At 35.8% G+C, this 27,986-nt stretch overlaps 1 protein-coding gene across 3 annotated transcripts; it reads right to left on the reverse strand.

Moving 5' to 3' along the window:
• Positions 1 to 3,640: 3,640 nt before the first annotated feature.
• On the reverse strand, positions 3,641 to 26,760 carry LOC144964485 (poly(U)-binding-splicing factor PUF60-like). 3 transcript variants are annotated; one of them, XM_078898850.1, is made up of 12 exons: positions 26,564 to 26,760; positions 23,700 to 23,748; positions 17,449 to 17,582; positions 16,831 to 17,032; positions 13,574 to 13,632; positions 12,426 to 12,639; positions 11,535 to 11,662; positions 9,855 to 10,029; positions 8,754 to 8,882; positions 7,777 to 8,274; positions 6,954 to 7,143; positions 3,641 to 6,409 (listed from the first exon to the last, which is right to left on the reverse strand). In XM_078898850.1, exons 3-12 carry the CDS (start codon positions 17,532 to 17,534, stop codon positions 6,300 to 6,302), a joined length of 1,791 nt encoding a protein of 596 aa, XP_078754976.1. In that variant the 5' UTR covers positions 17,535 to 17,582; positions 23,700 to 23,748; positions 26,564 to 26,760; the 3' UTR covers positions 3,641 to 6,299. The 3 variants fall into 3 exon arrangements, with proteins under 3 accessions (XP_078754976.1, XP_078754975.1, XP_078754977.1); XM_078898849.1 differs by having other exon boundaries at positions 17,449 to 19,335; positions 26,564 to 26,754; XM_078898851.1 differs by lacking the exon at positions 17,449 to 17,582 and having other exon boundaries at positions 26,564 to 26,757.
• Between the last annotated feature and the right edge of the window lie 1,226 nt (positions 26,761 to 27,986).

Below are 27,986 nucleotides of genomic sequence, written 5' to 3' on the forward strand. Positions count from 1 at the left end.
ACCACTCGTAGGAATTTCAATGCCGAAAGAGGAATTTCCGCACACAAGAAAAAGAAATTCGAATGGTATTTGATATTGTGTTTACATATTATATAGTTCTAAATAGATAACATTAGAATTACATAATGATACATAAACACAATGCCAAATACAATCCCAAAGTTTCCTTATTTCAAATGAAGTAAAGGGCCTAAACCTAATGGTAGAGATTGTACTACTGGTGGTAATGTGGTGTTGGTGGTTGTAGTAATAGTAGTAGTGATGATGAAGATCTGATAGTGGTTGTAGTTGTAGTGGTAGTGATGATGATATGGTGGTGGTGGTGGTTGAATTAGTAGTTGTGATGTGGTGGTGGTTGTAGTAGTGGTGGTAGTGTTGTTGATGGTGGTTGTAGTACAAATGGTAGTGATGATAATGTGGTGGTGGTGGTGGTTGTAGTAGTAGTAGTAGTGGTAATGATGATGTGGTGGTTGTAGTGGTAGTGATGTGGTGGTGGTGTGGTTGTAGTAGTAGTGCTCATGATAATGATGTGGTGCTGATGTGTTGTAGTAGTAGTGGTAGTGATGATGATGATGAAGTGGTGGTTGTTGTAGTAGTAGTAGTAGTTGTAGTGATGATGATGCGGTGGTGATGGTGGTTTGTAGTAGTAGTGGTAGTGATGATGATGTGGTGGTGGTGGTTGTAGTAAAGTGGTGGTGGTAGTGATGAAGATGAAGTGGTGGTGGTACTTATAGTAGTAGTGGTAGTGATGATGTGGTGGTGGTGGTTGTAGTAGTAGTAGTATAGTTGCAGTGATGATGATGTGGTGGTGTGGTGGTTGCAATAGTAGTGGTAGTGATGATGTAATGGTGTGGTGGTTGTAGTAGTAGTGCTAGTGATGATGTGGTGGTGGTGGTTGCAGTAGTAGTAGTAGTGGTAATGATGATGTGGCGTGGTGGTTGTAGTAGTAGTGCTAGTGATGATGTGGTGGTGGTGGTTGTAGTAGTAGTGGTAGTTGCAGTGATGATGATATAGTGGTGGTGGTTGCAGTAGTAGTGGTAGTGATGATGTGGTGGTGGTGGTTGTAGTAGTGGTAATGATGATGTGGTGTTGGTGGTTGTAGTAGTAGTGGTAATGACGATGTAATGGTGTTGGTGGTGGTTGTAGTAGTAGTGGCAGTGATGATGATGTGGTGGTGGTGGTTGTAGTATTAGAGGTCGTGATGATGTGGTAGTGGTGATTGTAGTAGTAGTGGTGGTGATGATGTGATGCTGGTGGTTGTAGTAGTAGTGGTATTGATGATGATGTGGTAGTGGTGGTTGCAGTAGTAGTGGTAGTGATGACGATTTGGTTGTAGTAGTTGTAGTGATGATGATGTGGTGGTGGTGGTTGTAATAGTGATAGTAGTTGTGGTAGTGGTAGTGATGATGATGTAGAGGTGGTGGTGGTTGTAGTACTGATGATGATGTGGTGGTGGTGGTGGTTGCAGTAGTAGTGGTAGTGATGATGGTTGTAATACTAGAGGCAAGTGATGAAGATTTGTGTGATTGGGGGGGGGGGGGGGGGGGGGGGGGGAAGGTATCCTTGTAACAAATTGACCTCACCGGAATTTGACAGAAGTTGCCCGGAGCCCGGAATTTTTTGCTCCAGACCGGAGTTTTTTCCGGTGAAACCGGAGTTTTGGCATCACTGAAAAGATGTTAATGGAGGGATGATTAACAAAGTAGAGAAAAACATCATCTCTGACAAATTTCCTGCCATGTGACTTTGACAGGATCCAAGTGAAACCACATAAATGGTCTCGTTCCGGAACAAGGGTTTTGTTTTTAAGGGTTTTACGACACTTGCGACACATTTATATCATTTCAGCATCATTAAAAAGTAAGAAAATGAGATAGTCAAAATAAATTATAGATTTACAATTGACAAGAAAAAGTAAGACAAAGGGGAATGGTTTAAATAGGGAACATGTAGATTCCAAGAGCACACTATCAGTGTACTTAACCTGAGATCACCTAATAGTCTAATCCTAACACAAGCACAGGTCCCCACTAAGAGGAATACACTCAAATGTTTACAAATTATTGTGTATAAAACTGCATTACAGATTAACAAGACAAAATAAATATCGTCTCCCAAAACTCACGGGACACATTTGATTGTTTCCCCCTCAGCAAAGGACTCTGGCAAGGGTAAGGACAAGACCAAGTAATCTCATTCCAAGACAAGGAAGGACAAAAAGCAATTAGAAAACAGATGTATAGGGGTATAGAAGACACAGTAAACGACCTCCCTGCCTCTATAGGAGGTCTGGAACCCCATCCAGCCAGAACAAGGGCACAAAGCAGCATAGAACTGATAAATTATAAAATGGGATAGAAGAGATGGCTAAGCCGTGAACTATTGAAGAATTCACCTACCCAGGGACAGCAGACGGCAAACATTCATCCGACCAGCAGGAAATTCCACCCATCACCAATATACTAATGCTATGGATGTTTTTTTGTTTGCTTTTAAGGGTTTTACGGCGCTTGCAACACATTTAGGTCATATCAGTGCCAGGAAAAAGGAAGAAAATTGGATAGTAAAAACATTCTAGATTTACAATTAAAAGGACTTGAGGAAAAAGTAAGACGAATAGGGAACAGGTGCAGATTCCAAGAGCACACTATCAGTGTACTTCGTTTGAGATCACCTAAATGTCTCACCCTGACACCAGCACAAGTCCCCACTAAGAGGAATACACTCAAATATGTTAAGAATAAAAAAAAATAACTACATAACAGAGATGATTTACAAGGGAAAAAAATGTTATCTCCCAAAACCATAACCATACATTCGACTGTTTCCCTACCAGCCAAGGACTGGCCAGGGTCAGGAAAAAACTAAGTAATCTCATTCCAATACAAAGACAGAGAATTGGAAAACAGATACAGGGGGATAGAAGACACAGCAAGTACCTCCCTGCCCACTGTTCACGTTTTTAAGGGTTTTACTTTTACAGCGCCTGCAACACATTTAGGTTATATCAGCGCCAGTAAAAAGGAAGAAAATGGGATAGTCAAAAGTTCTAGAATTACAATTAAAGCACCCAAGAAAAAGTAAGACAAAGGGGAACTGGAAACAAATAGGGATCAGATGTAGATTCCAAGAGCATACCACCAATGTACTTAGTTCTACAAGTCTCATCCAGACACAAGCACAAAATCCAACAAAGAGGAATACACTCTTACATTATACATTCAAAATAAAAATAATAATACATAACAGAGAGATGATTTACAAGGAAAAAAAATATCATCTCCCAAAACAATAACTATGCATTTGACTGTTTCCCTCCCAGCTAGGACTCCGGCCAGGACCAGGACAAAACCAAGTGGTCTCATTCCAAGACAAAGACAGAAAGCATGTTGGAAAACAGGTACAAGGGAATAGAAGACACGGTATGTACCTCTCTGCCCACTTTGGGAGGTCAGGAACCCCACCCAGCTGCCCACTGTGATAGGTCAGGAACCCCAGGAGATATAACAAAGACCTCCCTGCCATACGAAGTTGAGCACCCCAATCTAGCACATCTAATTTACCAAGAAGGTATAGAAGTAAAAGCCAAGTAATTATGTATACAAATGACAAACTGAAATTTTAAAAAAGCATCCATAAAGACATTTAAAAAGTATTTATTTCAACCAGTAAAAGATGGACAACGGACAAAATAGGCTTAAATCTATCAGAACTGGATTTATTGAAAACCCAAATGAATTTGTACAAAATGGAAGGTGATAGATGTACATATTTACATGAAATGAAAGTTCTGAGACCTGAAGTCTATAATATCAATCATCAACATCAATCTAATTTCAACACGTCCACACACTCGTTCAACAATCATTCAATCACAAAATTTTGTTTAGATTTCAACATTATTTATACTAGGAATGGGGTGTACATAAATGTCATTTTTTAACATCATCATTCTAATCAAAGTGCCATCATTTGTGACTAGATGACAAAGAAGGAAGGAGTTTGCGATAGACAAGCGTCTTAACCAGAGAGTGGCAAAGAGACGGTTAACATTGATTTGATGTCTGAAGTAAAATGTACAGGGTTGTCAATACTGTGTTAAAATCAATCAGCATTCATCTATCCACAGCATTATTCTAAGTTAGTTAACGAAAATGAATACAACAGCTTGAAAAAAAGAACAAAATACCAAACACAAAATGTTTCAGGCTCAAAACCATTCTTCAGCCAACAACAAAAAAACCCCAATAAAAACATGAATTTATTACTTTTAAAAAAACAGATTGATGACAGTGAAGCAGAGAATATTTGAGCCCGAGATGTACTGTGTTTAGTACTTTTTTTGAAGCTGTTATATTCATTTTTGTTAATTACTTTTTACAGTCCACAGCTTCTAGCAGCTTTGTATCAATTAGACACTATAGGCTAGTGAGCCAGTCCAAGGAAGAAATTGGAGATCCCGAATTCCTTACTGAAAGCCAGTCTAAGATTACTGCGGTAGATGTGTGACATCCACAAGTCCCAATAACATTATTGCTGCCAATGTTAACACCGTTAAATTGATACACGTTTATGAATGTATTGTTATGCCAGGCAGAGAGTATTTGACTTAAAACCTAATACTGGATCAATTTATCTATAATATTTAATAAAAGCCGAGACCATGATTATTCCATCATATCACAGCTGATAAAACAACATCTAATGGATTCAATGATTCAATGGCAATCTCAGAAGAAGAAAAAAATTTACGTTTATAAATATATAAAATGACATGTACTTCTTCATGAAACATTTACACTTTGGCAACAAAATAGACCCTCCCCTCCTTGCAATGAGTCCTTGGAATACACGGATGTTTTTGCCACAAATCTGAGGACCTGAACTAGAGTGGACAGCCATTTCTTTACCACTCAATCCATGGGGAACTTTAGGAACTAAACGACGAGACTACCATTAAATTGACATTCAGGTAGATGTCATACATGAAAATTGAAAATTAGTAGAGGAAGGGAAATTTGGTATCCAAAAATAAATTTTTGGGGAATAAGATAAAGACATTCATTTTAATATCAATTTTTTAAATTTTAATTACTGCATTCCAGGCTTTATTTTACTGTCTATGAGTAAACACTCTGGTTTCCCTCTATATGATAATGGACGTTTCATAAATTCCACAGCTTTCTCGTGGAAAAACTGCAGTGCCAATAATCAAATAAAGACCTGGGTACTAAGACCAACCTGTGACAATAATATGTGAGTAATTAGTAATCATTCTTTCAATAAGTAAAGTTTGCCTTAGCATCATTTTGTGTTTATCACATCTTACAATGAATACACAAAATATATAAATGAATTCTTTAAAAAAAAAAAAAAAAAAGATCTCTTCAACATCATTAAAGCAAGCCATTCTACAAAGATGCTATTTGGGTATGATGGTAGTAGACTAACAATAAATGATTGGAAAGTCCTGCCACCGGACATAACGAATGTTGAATGCTCGGAAACGTTCAAAACAGTGTTGAAAGCATTTGCTCGTCAAAGTAATCTGTGACTGTTCCCTGTTTTGATTGGACTGTAATCGTAATAGAACATTTGCAGTGATGGGCCCGTGGGGCCTTTTGCAAATCCAAGCCATTGCAGACCGAAGACACTCATAACATCTAACAAAAATGTGGATCTGGACTCACAATGGGGTCTTTTCTACTTTCTCTCACTGTGGTTACATTCCTTCACTACCATCAACACATGGAATTAACTCCAGTTGTCCCTACCAAAGCACACAAGTCATACACACATCTTTATAATATCCTAATTTCATGATGATAAAATACACCTTGAAAAGCATGAAAAAGCGCTTTATCATAGCGGCCAACTTTTCAAAGAGCGACTTTGGGACACCGTAACACACAATACCGTCATGTCCCAAAACAGCAGTATGTTCGGACTATTATATAACATTATTTAAATTTAGAGCTTTCTCTGTTCCTCGTTTTAATTTGCATGTCAAGAAAGCACAATTCTGGGACACGCAAGCGTCATTTCCATACATAGAACAGTAACAGTTTTGTCGTTTTAACATTTTCTCCAGATTGCCAAATCGGGACAGCCCCAATTTTATCTGGCCAGTTGGCTGTTATGCTTTATGACACCAAAAAAAGAGGATTTTTTTTTTTTTTACCATCAATGGACCATCATCGTTTGGCAATGTCTACTGAATACACAGTTTTTGTAATGAGTAGACAAGGTGTGTACACAGTAATGAAAACATACAACAACCAACAAAGACTGTGTCAGAATCATCCAGACAAGTCATTGCCATCGTACATATCCTGGTCATATTTCTCTGCTGTCACCACTCTACCTCCAAAGAAACGGGCGTTGAGAGAATTGCAGGCTTTTTCAACTTCTGTTAAAAATGAAAAAGAAAGAGAAAAAAGAGTGGTAAATTGTTATTGTAAAATGATTTTGTACTGAGAGGCAAAAATGTTATACCAATTTATATCATTTTATTAAAACTTTAATTTTTAAAATCTATAATTTTGGTGCTGATCTTTTCTTTAGTTTCAGTTTATTCTAAAGTTAAAAGAAAAAGTTAAAAAAACACCACTGAGACCCTATTTATTCACATAACTGGTAGAGTCAGTGTCTAATTTTCTGTTACTAAAGCTGCAACTTAATCCAAAGTAATTTTAAAAAGAAAATAAGGAGAGATTTTAAATCAGAAATAAAAACTACAAAAAAAAAATAATTAAAAAATTAATAAATAAATAAGGCTAGGAAATTTCTAATTGTCATCTTTAAATTCAGTGAGTTTGAATATGAACATTAGAAAGAAAAAAAAAAAGATGGAATTTAACCGTGTATTTTAAAAATTTCACTACTTCAATTTGACACAATGAGGACATAGAATTTAATTTGATTCTTTCTCACACGAGCCACCATCCACTTACCGTCTTGTGATGAAAATTCCACAAATATTTTAACAATGACTTCGGCATCATCTTCCTCACTCTGCCTTTCTTGATATATGATGACTCGAATCACGCTTCCAAATTTACCACACTCGTCTGTCACTTCACTCTCCAGGTCGTCATCCAAGTCCTCTGGACCAACCATGTTTCTCAACACCATCACTCGACACTGTGATGGAAATAGAAAAATATCATAATAATAATAATAATAATAATAATAATAATAATAATAATAATAATAATAATAATAATAATAATAATAATAATACTTTATTGCATCCCAAAAAGGACATTTTTTGTACAGACGTGTTATAATTTACACAATAAGATAAAAATACGATGGAAATAGGATGTATATATAAAAAAGGAGCAGCTCCATAACCAGAGCTGCGCTTTATAATATGAATAATTTCAACACTGTTGAATAGTTAAAACTGTCACTATGTATTCTTTTGGGGTTTTAAATAGGGCCGGGGGGGTCAAAATTATTCGGAACAGCCCAGGGATAGCGTATTTCCGCTAAATAGCAGAAAATTGAGTCTTTTGTTATTAATACTTTACAAAAGAACAGAGCCTATTTTATTAATGTTTTCTCTTCACCAATAAATGTCACAACATAAGGAAGAATCACATAAAGATCAGTCTTGCCTCTAAAAATCTGTATCACTTATTACATTATTTCATATTCATATATTCGGCATATTTTGAACAAAATGCAATTTTATACAGAGTGTCGAGTCTGCATCAACTACAACAACAAATCTGGATCTACTGCTTGTCAATTTGCACACGACAAACTCACGTCTGATTTCCTCATCAACTTCTGCATAACCATGTGCCTTGCATTGCTGCCACTGATCTCCATACTCTCTTGCTGTTCCAACGTCTGTGGCAATTCGTCTGTGCTCTGTTTTTCTTCTGGTTCTGCCGGGGGTAGCGGGGCAATCAAGCCCGCCACTCCAATTCCAGGATCTGTCGTGGTCATGGTCAGCTGACCAGTGGTAGGATCTTTCTTAATGGCCATGGCATTAACCATAGCAGCGGCCAGTGCTGGGTTGGCCCCTTGACCGAGTCCAAGTGTGGGTGGGAGAGCGTTGAGCCCGATGGCGGGTGGGTTGGCTGCAGGGAGCGTGGGAAGGACTGGGGATGTTTGCAAGGACATAAGGGGGACAGGGGGTGCTATGGGAGGTTTGGGCATGGATGGATGGGCTGGGACAGTGGGTGGGATGGCTATAGAGGTGGCCGTGGTTTTCATAACTGTATTGCCACCCAGAGTTGGTAGGGCTAGTCCTGGGGGAGCCTGAATAGAAAGAAGAAAAATAAAATTATAATAACAGTTTTGATTATGAGGTCTGTGCATTATGAAAAAGAGTTCTATAAGCGAAATTATAGAATTCGTCACGTGAGAGATAAGAAATGAAATAAAATAGTAACGCATTATTATATCATTATGCTACATAAAATCCCTGATATAAATTAACACAAATTCGTAATTCTTGGGAGATAAAGATTGTAGTTGCTATAGAACTAAAAAATTTACCCTTACAAAGAATAAATAATTCAAAATCCTTAAAATACGGTTGACTGTCATCGACTTTATTTTCAATAAGTTATAATGACTTAGAGATGCTCATGAAGTTCAGAAATTGGAGCCAAAATTTTTTTTAATTCTACAAATCTTTCATAATTGTAGGTAGGTTCGAAGACATTATGTGAAACAAAATTTTCCAGATCCATCCCTGCCTCATAATTGATTGTTATTGTCGAACAAAGACTTACCAAAGCTTGTTGCTGTGCATCCATGGCTGTGAGTTTGGCTGTGATGGCCGCTGCTGCTACAGCTGATGCTGTGGGCATGGCTGCTGGAGGGATGGAGGGTGTTGCTGCCACGTCAGGTGGAGTAATGGCCTAGAATAACAGTGGGAAAATATTTTAGATTTTGGAGAAGTACAGAAAATTATATATTGAAATATCTATTATTCTATTTTAACTTGTGCTTCCTTACAAAAGAGTATACTATTTCCTGCCAACCAATGTTTTATTTATTCATCATAACAACACCACTACCACATCTCTTTCATCTGTAAGGTTTAATTCATCCTGTTTTGTTGACAAAGGGGAAACCCTAAACGTTCATTTGATCTGTTCTTGTAATAAAATTGAAGCTTACATTCCATTTCATATTATTTATTTCTTCGAGCTTCGAGCAGCAACATTTACAATTGGAATGAGGAATGGAGTGGAGTTCTAACACAAAAATAAACCTGTCTTTCATACTACTTGATACAAAGCGAGTAAACCATTTTTGCTCAGTGAAAACCATTGTTGAATTGTGAAGGCCTGTGTCTCCTTTTAAGTTTGTTTTTTTTTTTTTCTCCTCTTCCCCACTGCTCCATATTGCCAAATTGGGATAGATAGTTCCAATGTTATCTGGATAACTGTCACCGATGTCCTTTAGACCTAGTTAGTCTATAGAGCTAGGTTATCCAGTAAAAAAAATAAAAAATTATGCACTTTCGCAACGACACCATTATGTCCCGTCACCTAGGCATTCCATGAAGGAATATAAATAATCCATCAAACAGGATGTCTGATGTCAACAAGAATCACCCGTGTTGTCCAAAGTGAGCAAATTGGGGGTTAATAATCTTGCCCAAGGAAAAAAAACAAAAGCACCTGAAGCAGGCCTGGAACCTGTGACCTTCCTGGTCACAGTGCAATGCTTTAACCTCTCAGCCACTTGGCCCCAGTTTATCCAGTCAATTGTCCTAAATATCTCATAGAATGACACACAAGACAAAGACAAGAGAGAAATAATATGCATCAAATCTCTCTCTCTCTCACACACACACATGCAAAATATACACTAGAAATGCTCACCCTTCCAACTCTAAGGTACTGGCCACCTAAATCAAACAGATTCATGGATGTGACAGCGTCGACGGATGCCTGATTGGTTTCATATTCTATAAAACCAAAGCCTCTGTGTGTTTCTGGTTTACTTGGATCTCTTGCCAGTTCACAAGTCATGATCTTTCCAAATGCCTCAAAGACACTGCGGAGTAAAAATTAAAGCACCAAATCAAGGATTTGACATGATTACTCTTACCTTTTCATTGCTTGTCAATGTATGATATGCATATCTTAAAAAAACAAAATATTCGTTCTTCAGAGCGATTTGGCCCATGGGGCCTGAGTTTATCCCGGTTTCTATATCGTGAAATGGACAATAGCAATTGCTTGCTACCCTTTGGATAGGATGCTAGTCTATAGCAAAGTACTTTCCACCAAATCTTAACAGACTCAGCTATCCATCACTTCTGGGTGAACAAGAGTGTCAGGAAAAAAAAAAAAGATTCAACTGCACCCGGGTGAACAAGAGTGTCAGGAAAAAAAAAAGATTCAACTGCACCCGGGTGAACAAGAGTGTCAGGAAAAAAAAAAAAAGATTCAAGCACCCGGGTGAACAAGAGTGTCAGGAAAAAAAAAAAAGATTCAAGCACCCGGGTGAACAAGAGTGTCAGGAAAAAAAAAAAAAAGATTCAAGCACCCGGGTGCAGTTGAATCTTTTTTTTTTTTCCTGACACTCTTGTTCACCCAGAAGTGATGGATAGCTGAGTCTGTTAAGATTTGGTGGAAAGTACTTTGCTATAGACTAGCATCCTATCCAAAGGGTAGCAAGCAATTGCGTGTGAAGCGACTGCTCTAGTAACTGAGCTATCGGGACCCCCATATATATCTAAAACAAGACAAAATTAAAGCTATTCCAGACCTGCCAACCTCCTCACCAGCCAATCTGGGATCTGTGAGGTAAATAAAAAAAACAAACTGGGGTTTTGCAAACAAACCCGGGATTTTTTTCAACCAAAATAGTTACATTTTATGACAAAATTTATTTTATAAATTATACTCATCAAAACATTAAGAATCCTATGTAAATATTTACAAGTCGCATCAACAACGCAATGTTAATTCTGCAAGGAGTCAGAAGTAGCACTTTTAGAAAAGTGTATCTGCCAAGTCGATTGAGAAATGCTTCTAGTCTTGTTTTCATCACAATCAACGATGATAGGGCCTCTCATTGATTACATAAATTCAGTATATTATATACAGTACCCATACATATATCGGGACTTTAGACTTGAACTCAGGACAGTAGGATTTGACCCCTTAAAGCTGGATGGATCCCAGTTTTACCAGGACAGTTGGCAGGTCTGCTATTCCAACACAAACATAAATTCATATTGAATATTCCATTTACTTTAGTTTTAAAACGCCAACTTGTTCAGATGAACTTTTACAATCAATGATTCATAGATTTGATGTGCATGATGACCTAATCGAGTAATCTTGTGTTCCTAGTAGAGAACTGAAATTTTAAATCTGTAACAGTGAGGATTGAAAGGTGAATATTAGACAAATGGTCCAATTTGTTAAGCATTACAATGCACTCCTTAAAATTTGTTTAGCTTTGGATATTCTCGCGTGTAGGCGTGTAGGGGGCGATATCCAGGTCTTTAAATAACAGATCTTTTAAAGAGATAACAGAGAAAAACTAACCTTTTAATGTCAGTTTCTGTAAGATCTTGATGGATTGAAGTAATAAAGATACGATTATGATTTAAAGCTTCTGTTCCAAGCTGCTCAATGATGGGCTGTGCTTGTGGCATATTGCTTGGTCTACCAACCTGTCATAGAGAAAGAAGTATTTATGAGACGTATACATTTTGGCTTCTTTAAAGACATTGCTTAGACAGCACAGAAATATTTAGATGTTGCTATCAAGCACTTAAAACAACAAAACAAAATTTAACAGGGGAGACAAGGTCAGAGGAGTTCATAAATAGATTTCTCATAGGAAATCAAGTAATAAGGAACATCTTTCAAATAGAATATGAACTTGTACATTTAAATGATTTATGGACCTATCAATGATAATAAAATGTTCAAAAAGTGTAGAAAAGAATAAGAGAAAAAAAAAAGAAAAAGAATAAGGAAAAGAAAGAAAGAAGATTCAAAGTTGTTTTTTTAATTGTTGAAATTGATTATTCAAAATAAAATATGCTTAAGTAAAAGATGTGCTTTGAAAATATTTTCTGCAGTCCAGCATTAGGCTCTATAACAACAAGTAATAATAATTTTATACAATTATTTCGCATTTTCACTTTCAAATACTGTAAACAATAATTTATTAATTTATTTGTTTTGCAATCTTTTCAATTTATACTGACAGTTTTAATTATTTTACAGTGTTGAAATTATTCATATTATAAAGCGCGGCTCTGGTTGTGGAGCTGCTCCTCTTTTATATATACAACCTATTTCCATTGTATTTTTATCTTATTGTGTAAATTATAACACGACTGTACAAAAAATTTCCTTTTTGGGATGCAATAAAGTATTATTATTATTATTATTGATAAAATGCTTAAAATGAAAAGAAAACCATACCTTGATATTCCTGCCCCCAATCATGACTCCATTCATTTGTTCCAATGCGAGCTGTGCAGACTCTGGCACTTCATACTCTATGAAAGCAAAGCCTTTGTGTTTATTGGTGACAGGGTCCCAGGACAGGTTGACACTTTTGATAGGACCAAATGGGAGGAATGCCTGTTTGATTGTGTCCTCTTTGATTTCAAAGTTAATGCTGCCTACATATATCCTGGAATTTAAATCATAATAAAAATAAAAAGATAGCATGATTCTCATGATATGTTAAGTGATATAAATTGCAAAAACTAACAAAATTAACAAAGACACAAAAACAAAAGCATTTAGGTCATAACAGCGCCAGTAAAAAGGAAGAAAATGGGATAGTATATAAGTTCTAGAATTACCATTAAAGCACCCTAGAAAACGTAAGACAAAAGGGGAATGGTACAAATAGGGAATAGATGTAGATTCCAAGAGCATACTATCATTGTGCAATAGTTTGAGATCACCCGGCCAGGGCCAAGTCAAAACCAAGTAATCTCATTCCAAGACAAAGACAAAGGGCAAATTGGAAAGCAGCTATAGAGGGATAGAAGACAGTAAGCGTCTCCTGCCCACTATGGGAACAACATAAGAAAAATTGGCAGCAAACACAAATAGTCCATTTTAAAGCCTTAATGACGACAATCCAGTTAATCTCAGATTCTAGAATAACACTTGCTTGCTACCCCCCCCCCCCCCCCCCCAAAGAAAAGTGTCTCTCATAAACAAATCTCTGCCAGATCACATTTTAACTCTCTCTCTCTCATGCTTGTGTGCGAGGAGTAAATGTACTTATTGATCTCTCTCTCTCTCTCTCTCTCTCTCTCTCTCTCTCTCTCTCTCTCTCTCTCTCTCTCTCTCTCTCTCGTTCATATGCATGGAAAATTTAACATATTTGTTCGTATTTCAATGAGGGTGAACTCGAAAGAGTTAATATTAGACCCAGCTACCCAATCAATGCTAGTTAAACCAGGATGTCAGAGAAATCCTGACACGGCATATCAGATAGTGTGCAAATTTGGTGATAGGAAGTATCTCTAACCTCATCTTAACTCTTTCAGCGCTGTTGGACATACATATTCCCTAAAAAAATTTGGATCATAAAAGAAATCAAAAATTACCTGCACATTAAAGCCATTGCCTGCTGCCGTTGTACTGTATTTTGGAACTGTTGCATTTGCTGAAATAGAAAAGATACCAATATATACATGTTTGCGATTGAAAATGATCTATGTAATATATAGGAAACCATGTGTCAAGTACAAAATTGATTTTATCCATAGGTGAAAAACGTTTATTGATTTGTTTTTCGAGAATTCAAGAAAGCATTGCGTATTGTAGATGGGGAAAAAAAATTTCCCTTTTATGTTGAAGAGAGATAAAACCATTGGACTCGGATGTTATAAAAAAATCAGCTCTCAGTAGTTCATTAAATAGACACTTAGATAACCACGCCTCTAGGACAGTCATCATAATGTAAACAATGACAGTGACACATAGCAAACTACACAGCTTTTACTATTAATAGTATGTGAATGTGTCTTTAGTAAAATATACACTGTTCTACCAATTGATCAATAAAACCAACACAGAAATCTATGTGTAGACTTAAATGTTTATAATATGATCGAAAAAATCGTTTGATAACCCATTTAGCGTTATGAAAACAATAACAATGATCAGAGAAAGGTCGAATTCATTCACATTATTGTTTATAATAGACCTGTAAATAGACCTGCATGTGAGTCCTGACCAAATTGTCTGAACTTTTTCACACATATCGCCTTACCGGATCTTGTATTTTGTAACTCAGTACTTAGTCATATACATTTTCTTTTGGATTGTCCTACCGAATATATTTATTTTAAAATGTTAAAAAAGTACCAAAAATTTATAGTATAGGGAAAAGAGACAGCATGGAGGTAGAGTGGTAGTTTGATATTTTTTCAAAAATAAACATTTATAATTATTTTTTTACATAGACAGATAGGCCTTCAAAAACCATTTAACAAGATACCTTACTTTTGGATCTAGGATAAACGGTTCCAAAGTTATGGTGATTTTACTACTCTAAATTTACTCTTACAAAAAGCTCAAAATTGATTGAGAATTCCCCCACTGGACAGCCTCTCGATAAGGTGACTACTGATTAAAACGGGATTTTATCATAGAAAAAAAGAGGGTTGGTCACTTGTGGTCAACATTAAACATATTGCACTGTCTTCAATCTTTATGAAATTTGATATAGACATAGACAAATGAATTATCTAGATGCCTTCACTTTTATTTTTTTGCTATGTCAATTTTGAAAAAGATTTCAAAAGTTTTAAAATGACGTTATTTTTATCAAATTATAATTTTTGATACAATATGTCAACATTGGTTTCTATCACATCAAAAGAAATCTTGATCTCTGCCCTTTAAAATGATACCAGAGCCGTTCATATACTGTGAAAAATATTGCAACAGTGATTATGTGAAATTGTGTTATTCAAATTTTAACCCAAAGTTGCGCTTCACTTGTCCAAATGGCTAATCGGCACCTGTCTACCTACAGACTGGAATCAGTTTCAGTTAGGGCTAGGGTTGAGTGAGTTAAGAAATCTTGTGAAGCTTGGAGAGAGGACGAGTCTCTGTCTCAGCAGTGAAAACAGCCGCAACGACTGAGTTGTTTTTTTCTTCTTTTTTTTTCTCTTGTGTTACTCACTTTGACTTTGAGAATGCCTCTTTATGACATGAATGATTTTCCTTTGCCACCGTAATCGGACCCCCCACAGTAGTTTTTAACCTGGAATAATTGATCTTACTAAAGAGCAATAACCATCCCAATCATTTGACTTTAATCCACTGGCAAAAAAAAGATTTTAAATGCAGCACCCGGCTGTGCCGGCTTTCTCACGTACTCCGAAAGAAAATTATTGGTGCAGCCTTTCTCTTCCAGATCCCATTTGAATAGATTTCGAACACCATTCTCAACTGACTTCAGATCTGACGAACGGTCAAAGAATTGTTCAGGCATGATAACAAAAAAATAATGTAAAATATACAACGACAAATCCAGAAAGTTGATTGATAGAGCGAATAAAATTGAAATGTAGCAACGTTCAATTGAACAAACAAAAGTTACTTGAATGGAATACCGAAAGTATGAAAACGAAAGTTAACGAACTGCGCAAACTCGATTATATCGACACACTTCTCGTTTTTCAGACAGTGAAGAGTTGTGAAGAGTTGCGGTCAAATCGGAGACTAGCGAAGTTTCCCGATAATTGCCGAATGAGCGCTTGAGAGTGCCGACAATATTGTCGGCAACCCGATGCCCATTCGTCGGCACTTGACTGCTCGCCGTCTGTCGAGTTGGGGATCGCAGACACTCCGACAATTGACATCACTCGCAATCAGATTACTTTAGCAATTAAAAAAATGTGATCTGGGAGATCGCAACGACCGTGATTGTCGGAAAACCGACAATTGTCGGCACACATGCAGGTCTATGTAAATCAGCTCTATAAAAATTGACTGAGTCTGAACCTCACTGAAACTCTTCGTATCGTATCAGAAAAATCTAAAGAATCGAGATGAATAGTGAACAGCAAGCTCACTTGAGCGAAACAATGGCAGAAAAATAATTTACGTGGGAATTAATTCGGCTACTTACAATTGTTTCTTATAATTAGGTACCCACATCAGTGAAGAAACGGTCAACCAGTTGGTTTACAACGTGAGGCAATCGATATGTGCTTGTAGCAATCATATAACTTTCGATTTGAAGGCAGGTGTCTTCATAACGCACTTCCGGCTTTCGCATTAAATTTTTTCATACTTTTAGCTTCTAGTAAATGTGGTCAATTTTGGCTTGGAAGAAACAGTGAAATTTATCGCTCGGCGACTCAGTTAAAATTGGCTACCATTGGGATCACGACAGGTTTGGAAAGCGAAAAGATAATTTCACGAAGGCTGTGTGAAAATACACTGGGGTGTGTTCAGACACCGCAATTCTAAGAAGCGTTACTTAGCCTTGGCAATATGTCCATCGTAAATATAAACGACCCTTGAGCTATGCGTAGCGCTGTGGAACATTCCTAATTACTTCACGGTCATTCGACTACGATTCATGAATTCTTTCTTTCTTCTTCATTTCTTTCCTTCCTTTTTAAAAATATTTGAATTTGACGAATTGACTGAGAATTTACATGTCTATTATAAACAACCAACTATGTTTGTCCGAGCGGGTGTGAAGGTGTGCCACAAATTCCATGTTTTGATTAGTCAAATATCTACAGGTTAATTCCTGTCATAGAGCTATTCTAGCCATACAATAATCATCTATATATCCAAAAAAAGGTTAATTTTAACTATAAAGCTGTATTGTGCCTACTTGTTGTTGATGAGCAATGGTCTGCCTGACAAGGACACTCTTGATACTCTGCTCCATGGCATATTTCTTGGCTTTCTGAATGTCTTCTGCCTGGACTGCATTCAACTTTGGTGTGGTAAACGGTTTGACATCCCTCTTCGCACCGGGTCCCTCCAACACAGCCCCATACTGGGTGAACTGGTTGACCCACCATCTCCAGAACCTATCGGTAGGAAAATCAGAAACTTATGAAAAACCAATCATAATAAATTTTACCATCTAGAAGACATGCTTTGTAAAACATGATGCAAAAGATATCGGGTGAAATGACAGTCCAGTGAGTACAGACAAGTTTTTTGGAAATCGGCCAAATACTGAATAAATGTCACCGATTGGAAACCAATCACTCTCAAAAGGAGTCGCTGTGCTCACTCACACTACAAGACTGCACAGTTGCCTATTCATCAGAATCAGACCCAAAAAAATCAAACTCCAATAAGATAGGCAAAGGGAGGCGACTTTATGCATGCATAATGGCATGTCAATAGGATCAGAACACATGAATGTAAAAAAAAAAGGATATGTCATCATCTTTAAAAAAAAATTTTAAAAAGATATTCCACATTAAACAAGGTTTACCAATTCCACTGAGCTATAATCCGCAGTAGTACACCCCGATTGTGTTTTGTTGTAGGGCTGAAGACACAGTAGATCATGCCCTTCATTACAAAATGCTGGCGGTTTGTGTGCTATATGTACATCACTTTTTATAACTGCATGAAATATACAGAGAAAAAAAAGAAGAGAAAAAAAAATACAGAATTACTCATGGTAACCGCCACACAACAACTGGCAACCTTTTTTCTTGGCACTGGGCACAGGGGATGCTGGAACTCCTTGGAATTCAAACTTACCTTCACGCAGCATGGACTAATTCTATCATTCAAAATGGACATTCACAAAGTTCTATCCCAACGTTTATTATAACCTCACACTAAGTTATTAGCATATCGCAGAGAAAATACAATGAAGGATCAGAACTGAAAATATTGGAGCACATTCGATCAGCTCAAACGTTTAGTGGCATGAACTTTTCAATGACTAGAAATATTAAGAGATAAGTTTTAAGGATTAATCACTTTAAAAATAATGTTGGAAGATGTTTATATTGAAATCTTATAAAAGACTAGAACAAAGTACACATGCATTTTACAAAATAAATTACAAACATGGCATGAATTCAAAAAACATGTAAAGGGGAAGGAGAGACGGGGAGAAAAAATAGAATCAGTGCAAGAATGGTTCCACAAGGACATTTCATTGGTAGGCGTTCCTTCTGTTATCATCATTCATTCAATGCCCATCTTAAAAAGTACGCACTTCACTGAAAATAAAGATTCAAACAGAGAGTGGATGTGACAAGAATAGATTTGTTTTGTTTTGTTGAATATCCAAGTACAAACATAGATTTTGAGTTCATAGAACGAAAGAAAAATATCATACAAACAACACCTGAATCAACATAGATCTTAGTAAAACCATTACACAGGTTCATATTTAAATACGGAATCTGAAATTTTAAGAAAAATGTTAATTAAAAACTTTTTATTTTGTTTCTAAATCCGTAGGTTTAAAATATACCATTTCAATTTCAAGGTACTGACGAGCAAATGATAAATCTTTATCAAACTCATTCACCAAAAAAACAAAAAACAAAAAAAAATAATTTTTTTACAATAAGACCCATTTGCCTAAACTAATCTTGCAGTTTCAGCAAAAAATTTTAAACAAAGATCGACCAAATCATTTGCATTAAATAATAGAGAGAATAAAATAATAACAAGGTTGTTATGTGCAAGTAAAAGGATTTTTTTTCATTGAATATTAGACACTTTAATTTCTATTCTATCTTTTCATTTCTATCATCTAAGCAAATGGTTGGGTCTATTCCAGTAGTAACCAAAAAGCCACATAAAACTATGAATCCTGCCTCAGCCAAAAGGCACCCGTTCATTTCGTGAGTCAACTTTTCCGAAGGCCATGCCTGAAATATCTTGTTGATTCCACTGAAATATAGACACAAAGGAAGAATTTCCATCACTTCACTTCTGCAAATGATTAATACTTCCCAAGCTAGTATAGTAGGTAGTACATTGTAACAGTATTTCACTTATTTAAAAGTGGCTAAGTTTAATGTCTTTCAACTACTTAATATTCAATTTAATATCTTTTGAAAATTTTGTATGTTTAATGACTTCATTTCTATCCCAGTACAATGATTGACTTCTAGCAATATAATAATTTTACAGAAGGTAATGCGTTTTGAGAATATCTAAGTGATATTATTTACATCAAACAAATCTTATATCACAACTATAAGAGCCTAAATCATATTGTAATAAGTTTGTTTTGGGGTTAAACGTTTTAGAGTCCTGCAAAGTCAAGGATCACTTCATCCTATCCATTATTTAGAACATTTTGCCATCAGGTGTTCCAAACAAGACACCACGGTTTGCTTCATTTTGGCTGAAAATAAAAAGAAACCAAAATCGAACAAAAGCATTATTAGCTCCGTGTCAAAGGTGATCTTGTATTTTAAAGACAAGCATTTCTATTGGCGCATCAGGTGAATCCTATGATTGATAATGCTTATTTGCACAAAGACAATTTCAGGTTATCGCTCAAATTTTCAAAGTTCTAATATCTTATTGAATAAAATCATGATATACCTTATCAAAAACTTATCTTCTAAAACACCCATTTAATTAACAATCAACCCCTCCCATTGTTTTCAAACATGCATTGCCAGTTATTAAGATAAAATAATAAGAGTAACAATAATGGACTTAATCCCCCTCCCCAATTCATAATTTTCTAAATCCTCCCCTTTATAATAGATATATTATTATTATTACAGAGTCCTAAAGCAACTCAGGTTATTGTTGCCCTGGTCTGAGGAAATGAACACAAATATTTATCTAATAGAATGTTTCCAGTCATCATTTCGCAATCTCTGATGTAACATCTTGTCAAATTCAAGGGATGAAAGACTTCGGAAAAGCAGAAACAAACCAGAAACTTGACATATGCAATACTGTTATATGGCAGTCCAATATCAGGTTGTCTTTGGACGTTTACAAGGACATTGCCGACCTCACAAAGCACTGACAAGTTACAACTGTACCAGAATTAACACAACATAAAAAAAGCATATGAATAATCATACCAATCATTTTTCCCCCATCAGAAGTAAAAAAACAAACATCATAAGCGTTCTCTAGATGAACGGTGAAAGATTAGTCTTGACATGATCGTATTAAAAGATAAATAAACTACATTATTACTGTACAGCAAATATAACCCAAGGACAATGAGAAACAAATTCATGCTGCAAAACTATCTTTTATTTTTTTTTCTCCTTTGTTTACAGGATTTTTCTTTAAATGGGTTAGTAAATATCTGGGCACACATATATCATATACCAATTTATTTTTCAACATCCAAGTAATGTGAAGACAGATTTAATTTTTTTTTTAATATTTCTAGTCTTACATCCTGACAATGAGGTGAAATTGTCTCTGCTTGATGAGATGCACATTCCTCCCACCAAATCCAAGCATCAGTAACACACTTTATAGTCACATGGAACTACTACAAAAGACGTCAAACGTCTACGTCATGGCACGAGACCGAAGGGCTAGAGCTCAGCTGGTCGCTGGTTTGGATAAGTAACTAAGTCTCTGCTTGATGGATGTTCTTGTGACAACATGAACAAATGCATTGCATTTTATTAGTTTTAAAAAAATTATTTAATACATATTGTTAGGTATCACTACCATTATCATAATTATTAGTACGAAATGCAGAAGAGATTTTTTTTCCCCATCGTGGATGCCAGTAAGTTAGGCCAAATCCAAAAAGCCTGAAATCTATTCCCACCAAATCCAAAAAGCCTGAAATCTATTCCCACCAAATCCAAAAAGCCTGAAATCTATTCCCACCAAATCCAAAAAGCCTGATATCTATTCCCACCAAATCCAAAAAGCCTGAAACTTATTTTGAAATGTGAACTTCTGCTTGAAAACAGTATTATCATGGGGTATTCTAGTTTCAAAAGACGGAAATCTGGATTAAGCCGGAAATCTTGCACCACGTCCCACTAAACTGTAGCATTTTGAACAAAGTTTCACATTTTAGACCATTTTCGTTTCCTTCCATCACAGCCCACAGTTGGATGATCTAGCTCTTCTGTCCCACACCCAGGACCAGATGCAAGCAAAGACCACAATTATAAACAGCCTCTCAGAATTAATGGCATTAAGGATAGTTTCACGCCAAAGGAAGCAGATCAAAGTAAAAGACCAGGAACTTGAAGATATTGACACTTTCTGTTATCTCGGAAGTATAATTGACAAGGATGGAGGCATGGAACAAAGGTGAAAGCACGGACAGGAAAGGCACAGGCTGCATTCACATCTTTGAACAGAGTTTGGAGAATTAAGGATATCTCCCATCAACTAAAGCTAAGACTTTTCAACTCAAACATTAAGTCTGTCCTACTGTATGGATGTGAAACTTGGAATGCATTCAGGCATGTATAAGGAGGATACTGATTTTCGTAAACAGGTGTAAGCTACTCAGAATAAAATGGATGGATAGAATTAAGAAAGAAGTATGGAAAAGAACACAGCAGAAACAAGTGGGAGAGGAAATAAGAAGAAGATGGTGGAGGTGGATTGGACACATCCTTAGAAAGAATAACTCTACAATAACAAAGAAAGTATTGGACTGGAGCCCTCTGGGCAGAAGATCAAGGGGAAGGCCACGGGGAACATGGAGAAGAATTAAAGAAGCTGATATACAGAAAAGTGATAAGACATGGAAAGAGATTTTAAAAAGTTAGCTCAAGATAAAGAAGGATGGAAATTATTTGTCTGTGGCCTATACCCTGACCCTGGGTGAAAAAGGCAATATTGATGATGATGATGATGACATCACAGCCATTTTTCCATTTTGGAGCTCTATATTTCCTTTTGTGATCAGAAATAGGCAAATCTTCCCCATTTGAAGAGATGGAATATTTTTATTTGGCTTCTGCACTGATCAGAAAATCGTACTTTGGACTAGACTTTTACTGATGGCTATATTTTCTAAGTCTAAATTTCTTTAAATTGATTTAACTTCTAAAGTTACTGACCAATTTGGATGAAATATAAAACGTTTTGCATGTTTTTATACAAACTTTACAAAATAGACAAAATTGTTATATGCAATACAAACTCACAATTTTTGTTTAGACTACATGTAAATACATGAAACATTACGAATTAATAATTAAATCTTCAATTAAAAAGAAATATTCCATAAACAACCATTAAAACCTCTCCAATTGTTTATTGGACACACACACACACACCCACACACAGGGTTGCCAATTCAGGAGGCAAAAATTTACTGAACTTCTACACAAACACATTGACAGACCCCTTTCTGTGCGTAGAACTCCAGTAAAAAAGATATTGTGTAATTGCTTTTTAATTTTCCGTTTAGCATTAGCAGGTGATTGGAAAATATACCGAGAGTTTATAAAATACTGAATTCCGTGAATAAACGGAAAATTGGCAACCTTCCACACACACACACACACAAACAGGATAGTCAAAGGAATAAAAATCAATTGGCAGCTCTGAAAATAACATCAAGGTTAAATCAATCCTTAGATATATAAAATCATACAACACAGTAAAAGGAATACACACATATTATACGTTGATTGCAGTTGGCAACTCTAAGAGATGCAACTTTGTTACATAGATAGGATAAGGAGTCAGTTCTAGGTTTTTTGTTGTTTTTTTTTTTCTTTCTTTTAATTTGTAACCATGGATGTAAGTTAGACCAAAAAATTAATTTTTTTTTAAAAGCCTGAAATCCATTCCCAACATATTCAAAAAGTCTGAGAAACTAATTTTTGAAATGTGACCTTCTGCATCAGATTGGTATTATGAAGGAGTGATCTAGAGGTCGGAAAGAAAGTAAAATCCATTTCAAAAAGACAGAAATCTTGCACCCATGGTTGTACCTACTCAAACTCAAATGACAACACATGACACACACAACTAATAAATGGAACTACTAATTGATCAGAAAAGAACCACATAAACAGGCAAAACATAACAACATACCATAAGAATAAGAAGGCGGTAGTGGGCTAGAGTTGAATGAATTAAGAGGACTTGATTGATAACAGATCCGCCATTGCAGCTAACAAAAAATATCTATGTTTTGGGTGAAAAATTATTTTTTTTAAATAGATGTGTCAACCCCTAATTTTTTATCCTTATGCATATGAATTGTTACCTTATAATATTTCAGAATGAGTGTCTAATGTTTGGCATAGTTTACACGTTGGTATAATTCAATTGAATTGAACATATATCCAGCTCTCAGTAAAATGTACACATGATGGTTTCACTAATTATAATTGATGAATATGTACCAGAAGAAAAAAAAATCTAAACTTGGTTCAAATCACACCCCCCCCCCCCCCCCAAATTAAAAAAAATAAAACTGTACATACAAAATAACGATGTAGCAGGTCGGGGAAAGTTAATTCACTGGACATACAACACTTTTACACGCAAATAAAAAAAAGGAAGAAACATTTCAAGAAAAATAATATAGCACCAAAAATATTTAAAATATAATTTTAAAAATAACAATAAAAATGAAGACTCAGGTGATGAGGCATTCCTCTTTCCATCCTTCCATCAACAAACATCAAGGATGAAGATCTGAAACTGACATTCTGGTGAAGTAATTTATTAAACTATGTCAACCCTGTCGAAAAAAACTTGTTCAAAATTTTTAATGACGCAAATGCTACTACTTACCATTGAACTTTTTAATGCCCTGTACTGGTAGCTCACCCAGATTCACAGCCTGAAAAAAAAAAAGAAATTGTTACAGGTTACAAGTTGGAATAAGGTAAGAGTAAGAGTCACCAGAAACTCTTATAGTATGTATATGCCAACACTAACTAGTTCTGAGCTCGAGCTCAATAGACTTCAAAAAAGCCCTGAAAATGTATCTTTTCAGGAAATATTTACTTAATTGAATTTTAAATGTATTGTATGTGACATTTATATTGATGATGTATTGATGCCCTTTTATGCTCTTAATTGTTTTGATACCTTGGTTGAATTGTTTTTTTTTTGTTTTTTTTTTAAATTTTTTTATTTTTAAAAAGCGCTTTGAGGTTTCGACGAAAGGCGCTATATAAATATGCATATATTATTATTTATGATTAGTCGGGAACAAAGCGATCTCCTTGGCTATGAGTAGGATTTTTATTGTTGAAGAGTATGGGATGGCGCTGATTGGACATGATATTACTACCTATTTGGCTACATTTTTTGTGTATCAAGCGTCGGTGTTAAATGCTTGGATCGCATTATTGATGTCGCTATCTTGGGATTTCTATTATCATAATATATAGCAAAAAGAAAAATCGGGATCAGAGGTCAATGTCACTATCCATGGGTTATTGTATTCAGGGGTGTCGTTCTGTTATCCAGAGGTTGCACTGTTTAAAAACTTTAAAATTACACAGTTCTTTGTCGATAAAGGGCCAAGTGGGTAAGACCATATTTTTGATACAATTCACATTCTTTTGCTAATGGGTAAAAGCCCGACATCTTTTTTTTCTCAACATTTCGTTAATTGCCTTCCATTTTCTTCGGTTTCTGAACAAGATTTTCACACTATCTCTCTTTCTGTTTTATTTTTTTTCCTTGTGATTAATTGTTCTGTTTTTGAGCGAGTTGTCTTTTCTTTTATTATTTATTCTCCGTTCTTGGTTTAATCTGGCCTTGGAATATACTCTAGAGACAAATTTCCCCTATGGGATGAATAAAGGGAATTTAATCTATTAATAATAATAATAACTCAAGGTCATTGACCCCTTAATATATAATATTATCAGACATCAACTGCACACACTATGTGTATTGATTGACCATAGAAGATGGTGACGAAATAGACCATAATTCAGACTTTTTTTAAACACTCTTTTTTACTAGATATGTTTTTTTTTAATTTCCCTCTATTGAAATGCAGAAATTTAGGCCTTGAATGCGGATTGTAGCCCAAATAAGCGGAATGATTCGGAGCCTCTGCTTTCTGAGATTTATAATCAGGAATTTTGAATGAAATACATTAAAAATGCTTGTTTTGTGTCCTTTAATATGATTAGCCACATAAGAAGTTCACAATTAACCCTATAATAATAGTGACCAAAACTGTAAAGGGCCAAAAATAGACCTAAAGTAGGCTGTAGGTGGGCCTAGCCTGATTTCAGCCCATTGACAGGTGCTAATTAGCCATTGGAAAAGTGAAGCGATAGTTTGGGTTAAAATTTGATAAAACAATTTCATATAATCACTGTTGCATTATCTTTCACATCAAAATTGAAGGGGGCTGCAGTATGTTTTAATTGAGACAGCCGGAAACTAACCCTGTTTTTTCCATGTCATAACGTCCTGTTTTAACCAGTGGTCATCTTATCGAGAGGGGAATTCTCAAACACAGATTTTGAGCTTTTTGCAATGGTTGATTTTGGGTAGTAACATCCATCATAAATTTGGAAACTTTTATCCAAGATCCAAAAGTAAGGTTAGGCATGTTTTTTGGAACTTTATTTTTGGCCCTTTCATTCTGTTGACAAAAGTGCCTAAATAAAAAATTCTGAAATCTAACTGTTACTTTTGGAGATGAAAATGAATTATCGGCCATAACGAAGTGACTAGATATCACTCTAATAGAGCGACACCTAACTTAACACTAGATATCGATACAGCAATTTGTTAATCGCAACAAGAGTCACTAAAAAACTATAAGAGGAAAACATCTGTATACCTTGGTTTTTTTCTTCTGCTAATGTGCAATTTACATTAAAAACAACAAAACAGAAGTAGCAGAATTCAAATTTTAAAAATTTTCTTCTAAAAGACATGATTAACGATTAAATGGGAGGCCTTCCGAAAGCTCCTCGTGCTAAGGGAAACAACTCAAATATTCCCTGACCCAAAGGCGGGGAAAAATAAAACCTAGTACTAGTACCTTTAACTAAACCTAAAATTAAAAGGGGGAGGATGGATGGGACATTTATCCCTTGCAACGTTCCGTAAAAAGAAGACGGAATTTAAAAAAAAAAAAATTGGTGGAACCAGGATTTGAACCCACAATGTCGATTCTGGTAAAACTTCCAGGGCAGACGACTAAACCATTCGGCCATGACACCCACTTCGAAGTAGACACATATTGTGTATGTAGCCTAGTTAGCAACAACTGATTTAATGTTGGTTAGGTAATTTTATGTTTTTATTATAGATATTTTAAGAACTTTCCTTGTTTCTATGTGCATTTGGAAACGTTCCATATTCTGGAATGTGGATAATTGTTTAAAAGAGCGGAGTTTCAAATATGTGTCTGGGAATAACGAATTTTCATTATTCCCAGACACTGTCTGGGACAGGTGTCTTGTCTGGGGACCCTGGGGATAATCACTAATCACAGCGCATCTTTTATCGTTACCTATAATTAATAATAATCAACCAGTATTATTACAGCAGCCATTCTAAGCGATCTAGATTTCTACCTCAGCTCTAGAACTGCACAACCTAGCCAGACTCTAGACTCTCTCCACTTGTTATCGAAAATAGGTTACGAATGGAGAGGAAGGGGAAAATAGACATACCGCTACAGCACTTCCATTTGTCAACCCCAAGACCGGATTCATGCTTGAGATGATTCCTTCTGTGAAATAGATGGTAATTGGTTAATAAATTATGCTTTAGGTTGTAATGTTTTCGTTTGAAAAAGTCGATTGATAATCCGTGAACGTTTTCTGTGCAAAAAAAAGTCGGAATTGAATGATAGATTAGCCTTACTTCCGTTTCCTGTTTTTGGCATTGACCAGTCACTGGAAAAATATATCGGGTTGTCTCCCTCAGAAAAGTGAAGGAAGACATTCGCGGCGGCGATGGGGGTTCGAAGCACAAATTACACAGGACCTCCTTGTAGTCTGTGGTTCGAACCCGCGACCTTACTGGTACGACAACTCCGCCTGGCCGGGAGTGATTCATTATGGGATTCTCATGTTCGATATGGCTTGATTCTATCGCAAAGTTAGTCTCCGCCCTTCTTGTTCGATACCATACCTATACTAAGAATGTAACATACGAGGTGGGGGGGGGGGGGGGGGGGGGGGGGCAGTTGAACGGTTATTGAACTGAAATCGCTGAAAAATGAAAATAATTCTTAACTTTATTGATACCAACTTAAATATGATGTATCTAATGATTGTTTTGTGTGTGTGTGGGGGGGGGGGGGGGGTAGAAGTTCGCACAAACTCAGATCTTTCCTAGTTGATTAATATTACACCAAACGAGCCTCTATGAAATCCTATGCCCAATGTTTTTTTATAGTAATCTTCATATCTACTAAATACCCGTCAAACGGAAAGAAAAGTGTAAAAACAAGAGCATGTATAGCGCAATGTCCACTAAACGTGCTCAAAGCGCTTTACAAGTACCCCTTTCGGTTGGTTCAAATCGATATACGGAAGAGCTCGGACAAAAAGACACCCATGCAATCAGGACATGAGAGACCTGAGCAAACACTTGGGTTGAGATTTTTTTTTTTTCTGAGAAATGATGTCCTCATTCTGTAAGATAAAATAATAAATATCTAAAAAGTTAATAAATAAATAAATAAATAAATAAATAAATAAATAAATAAATATAAAAGGAGGACTATGAGTAGTATTCATATATTTTTTGTTAACCATGATGAATTTCAGTGATTGATATTGACACTGTTACTGAAACCGTGATTTTAATTTGGAAACCGAATGTTTTTGTATTTTTGTATTTTCTTTGCTTTGATAGGACTATTAAAAACAATGACTATTTTTTATATAAAAGAATGTCCCATTCCGTATTAAAATAGAAACGTTTCTATTCGAACTCAAAGAGTCGGTTACTTAACCATTTATTACTGCCGAAATCTGGAAAAAAAACAAAAACAAACACGTATTTGTGACCCTTCGCCTCAAAACGGTATTAAGTCGGGATGGTTAAGATTTTGAAAATTGAATTTATAGCCAGAAATATCACTTG

The sequence above is a fragment of the Berghia stephanieae genome, chromosome 2, assembly GCF_034508935.2.
Source record: "Berghia stephanieae isolate SIO BIC M18660-M18661 chromosome 2, UCSD_Bste_1.3, whole genome shotgun sequence".
Taxonomy (NCBI): domain Eukaryota; kingdom Metazoa; phylum Mollusca; class Gastropoda; order Nudibranchia; family Aeolidiidae; genus Berghia; species Berghia stephanieae.

Bases quoted from the DNA above. Each gene is read 5' to 3' on its own strand.
- LOC144964485 (XM_078898850.1), bottom strand. From the start codon at position 17,534: ATGAAGGGCATGATCTACTGTGTCTTCAGCCCTACAACAAAACACAAT. The intron at 12,640-13,573 runs GTAATTTTTGAT...TTTAAATTCCAG, and splicing joins GCAATGGCTTTAATGTGCAG to GATATATGTAGGCAGCATTA. The intron at 8,275-8,753 runs GTAAGTCTTTGT...CTTTCTATTCAG, and splicing joins ATGCACAGCAACAAGCTTTG to GCTCCCCCAGGACTAGCCCT.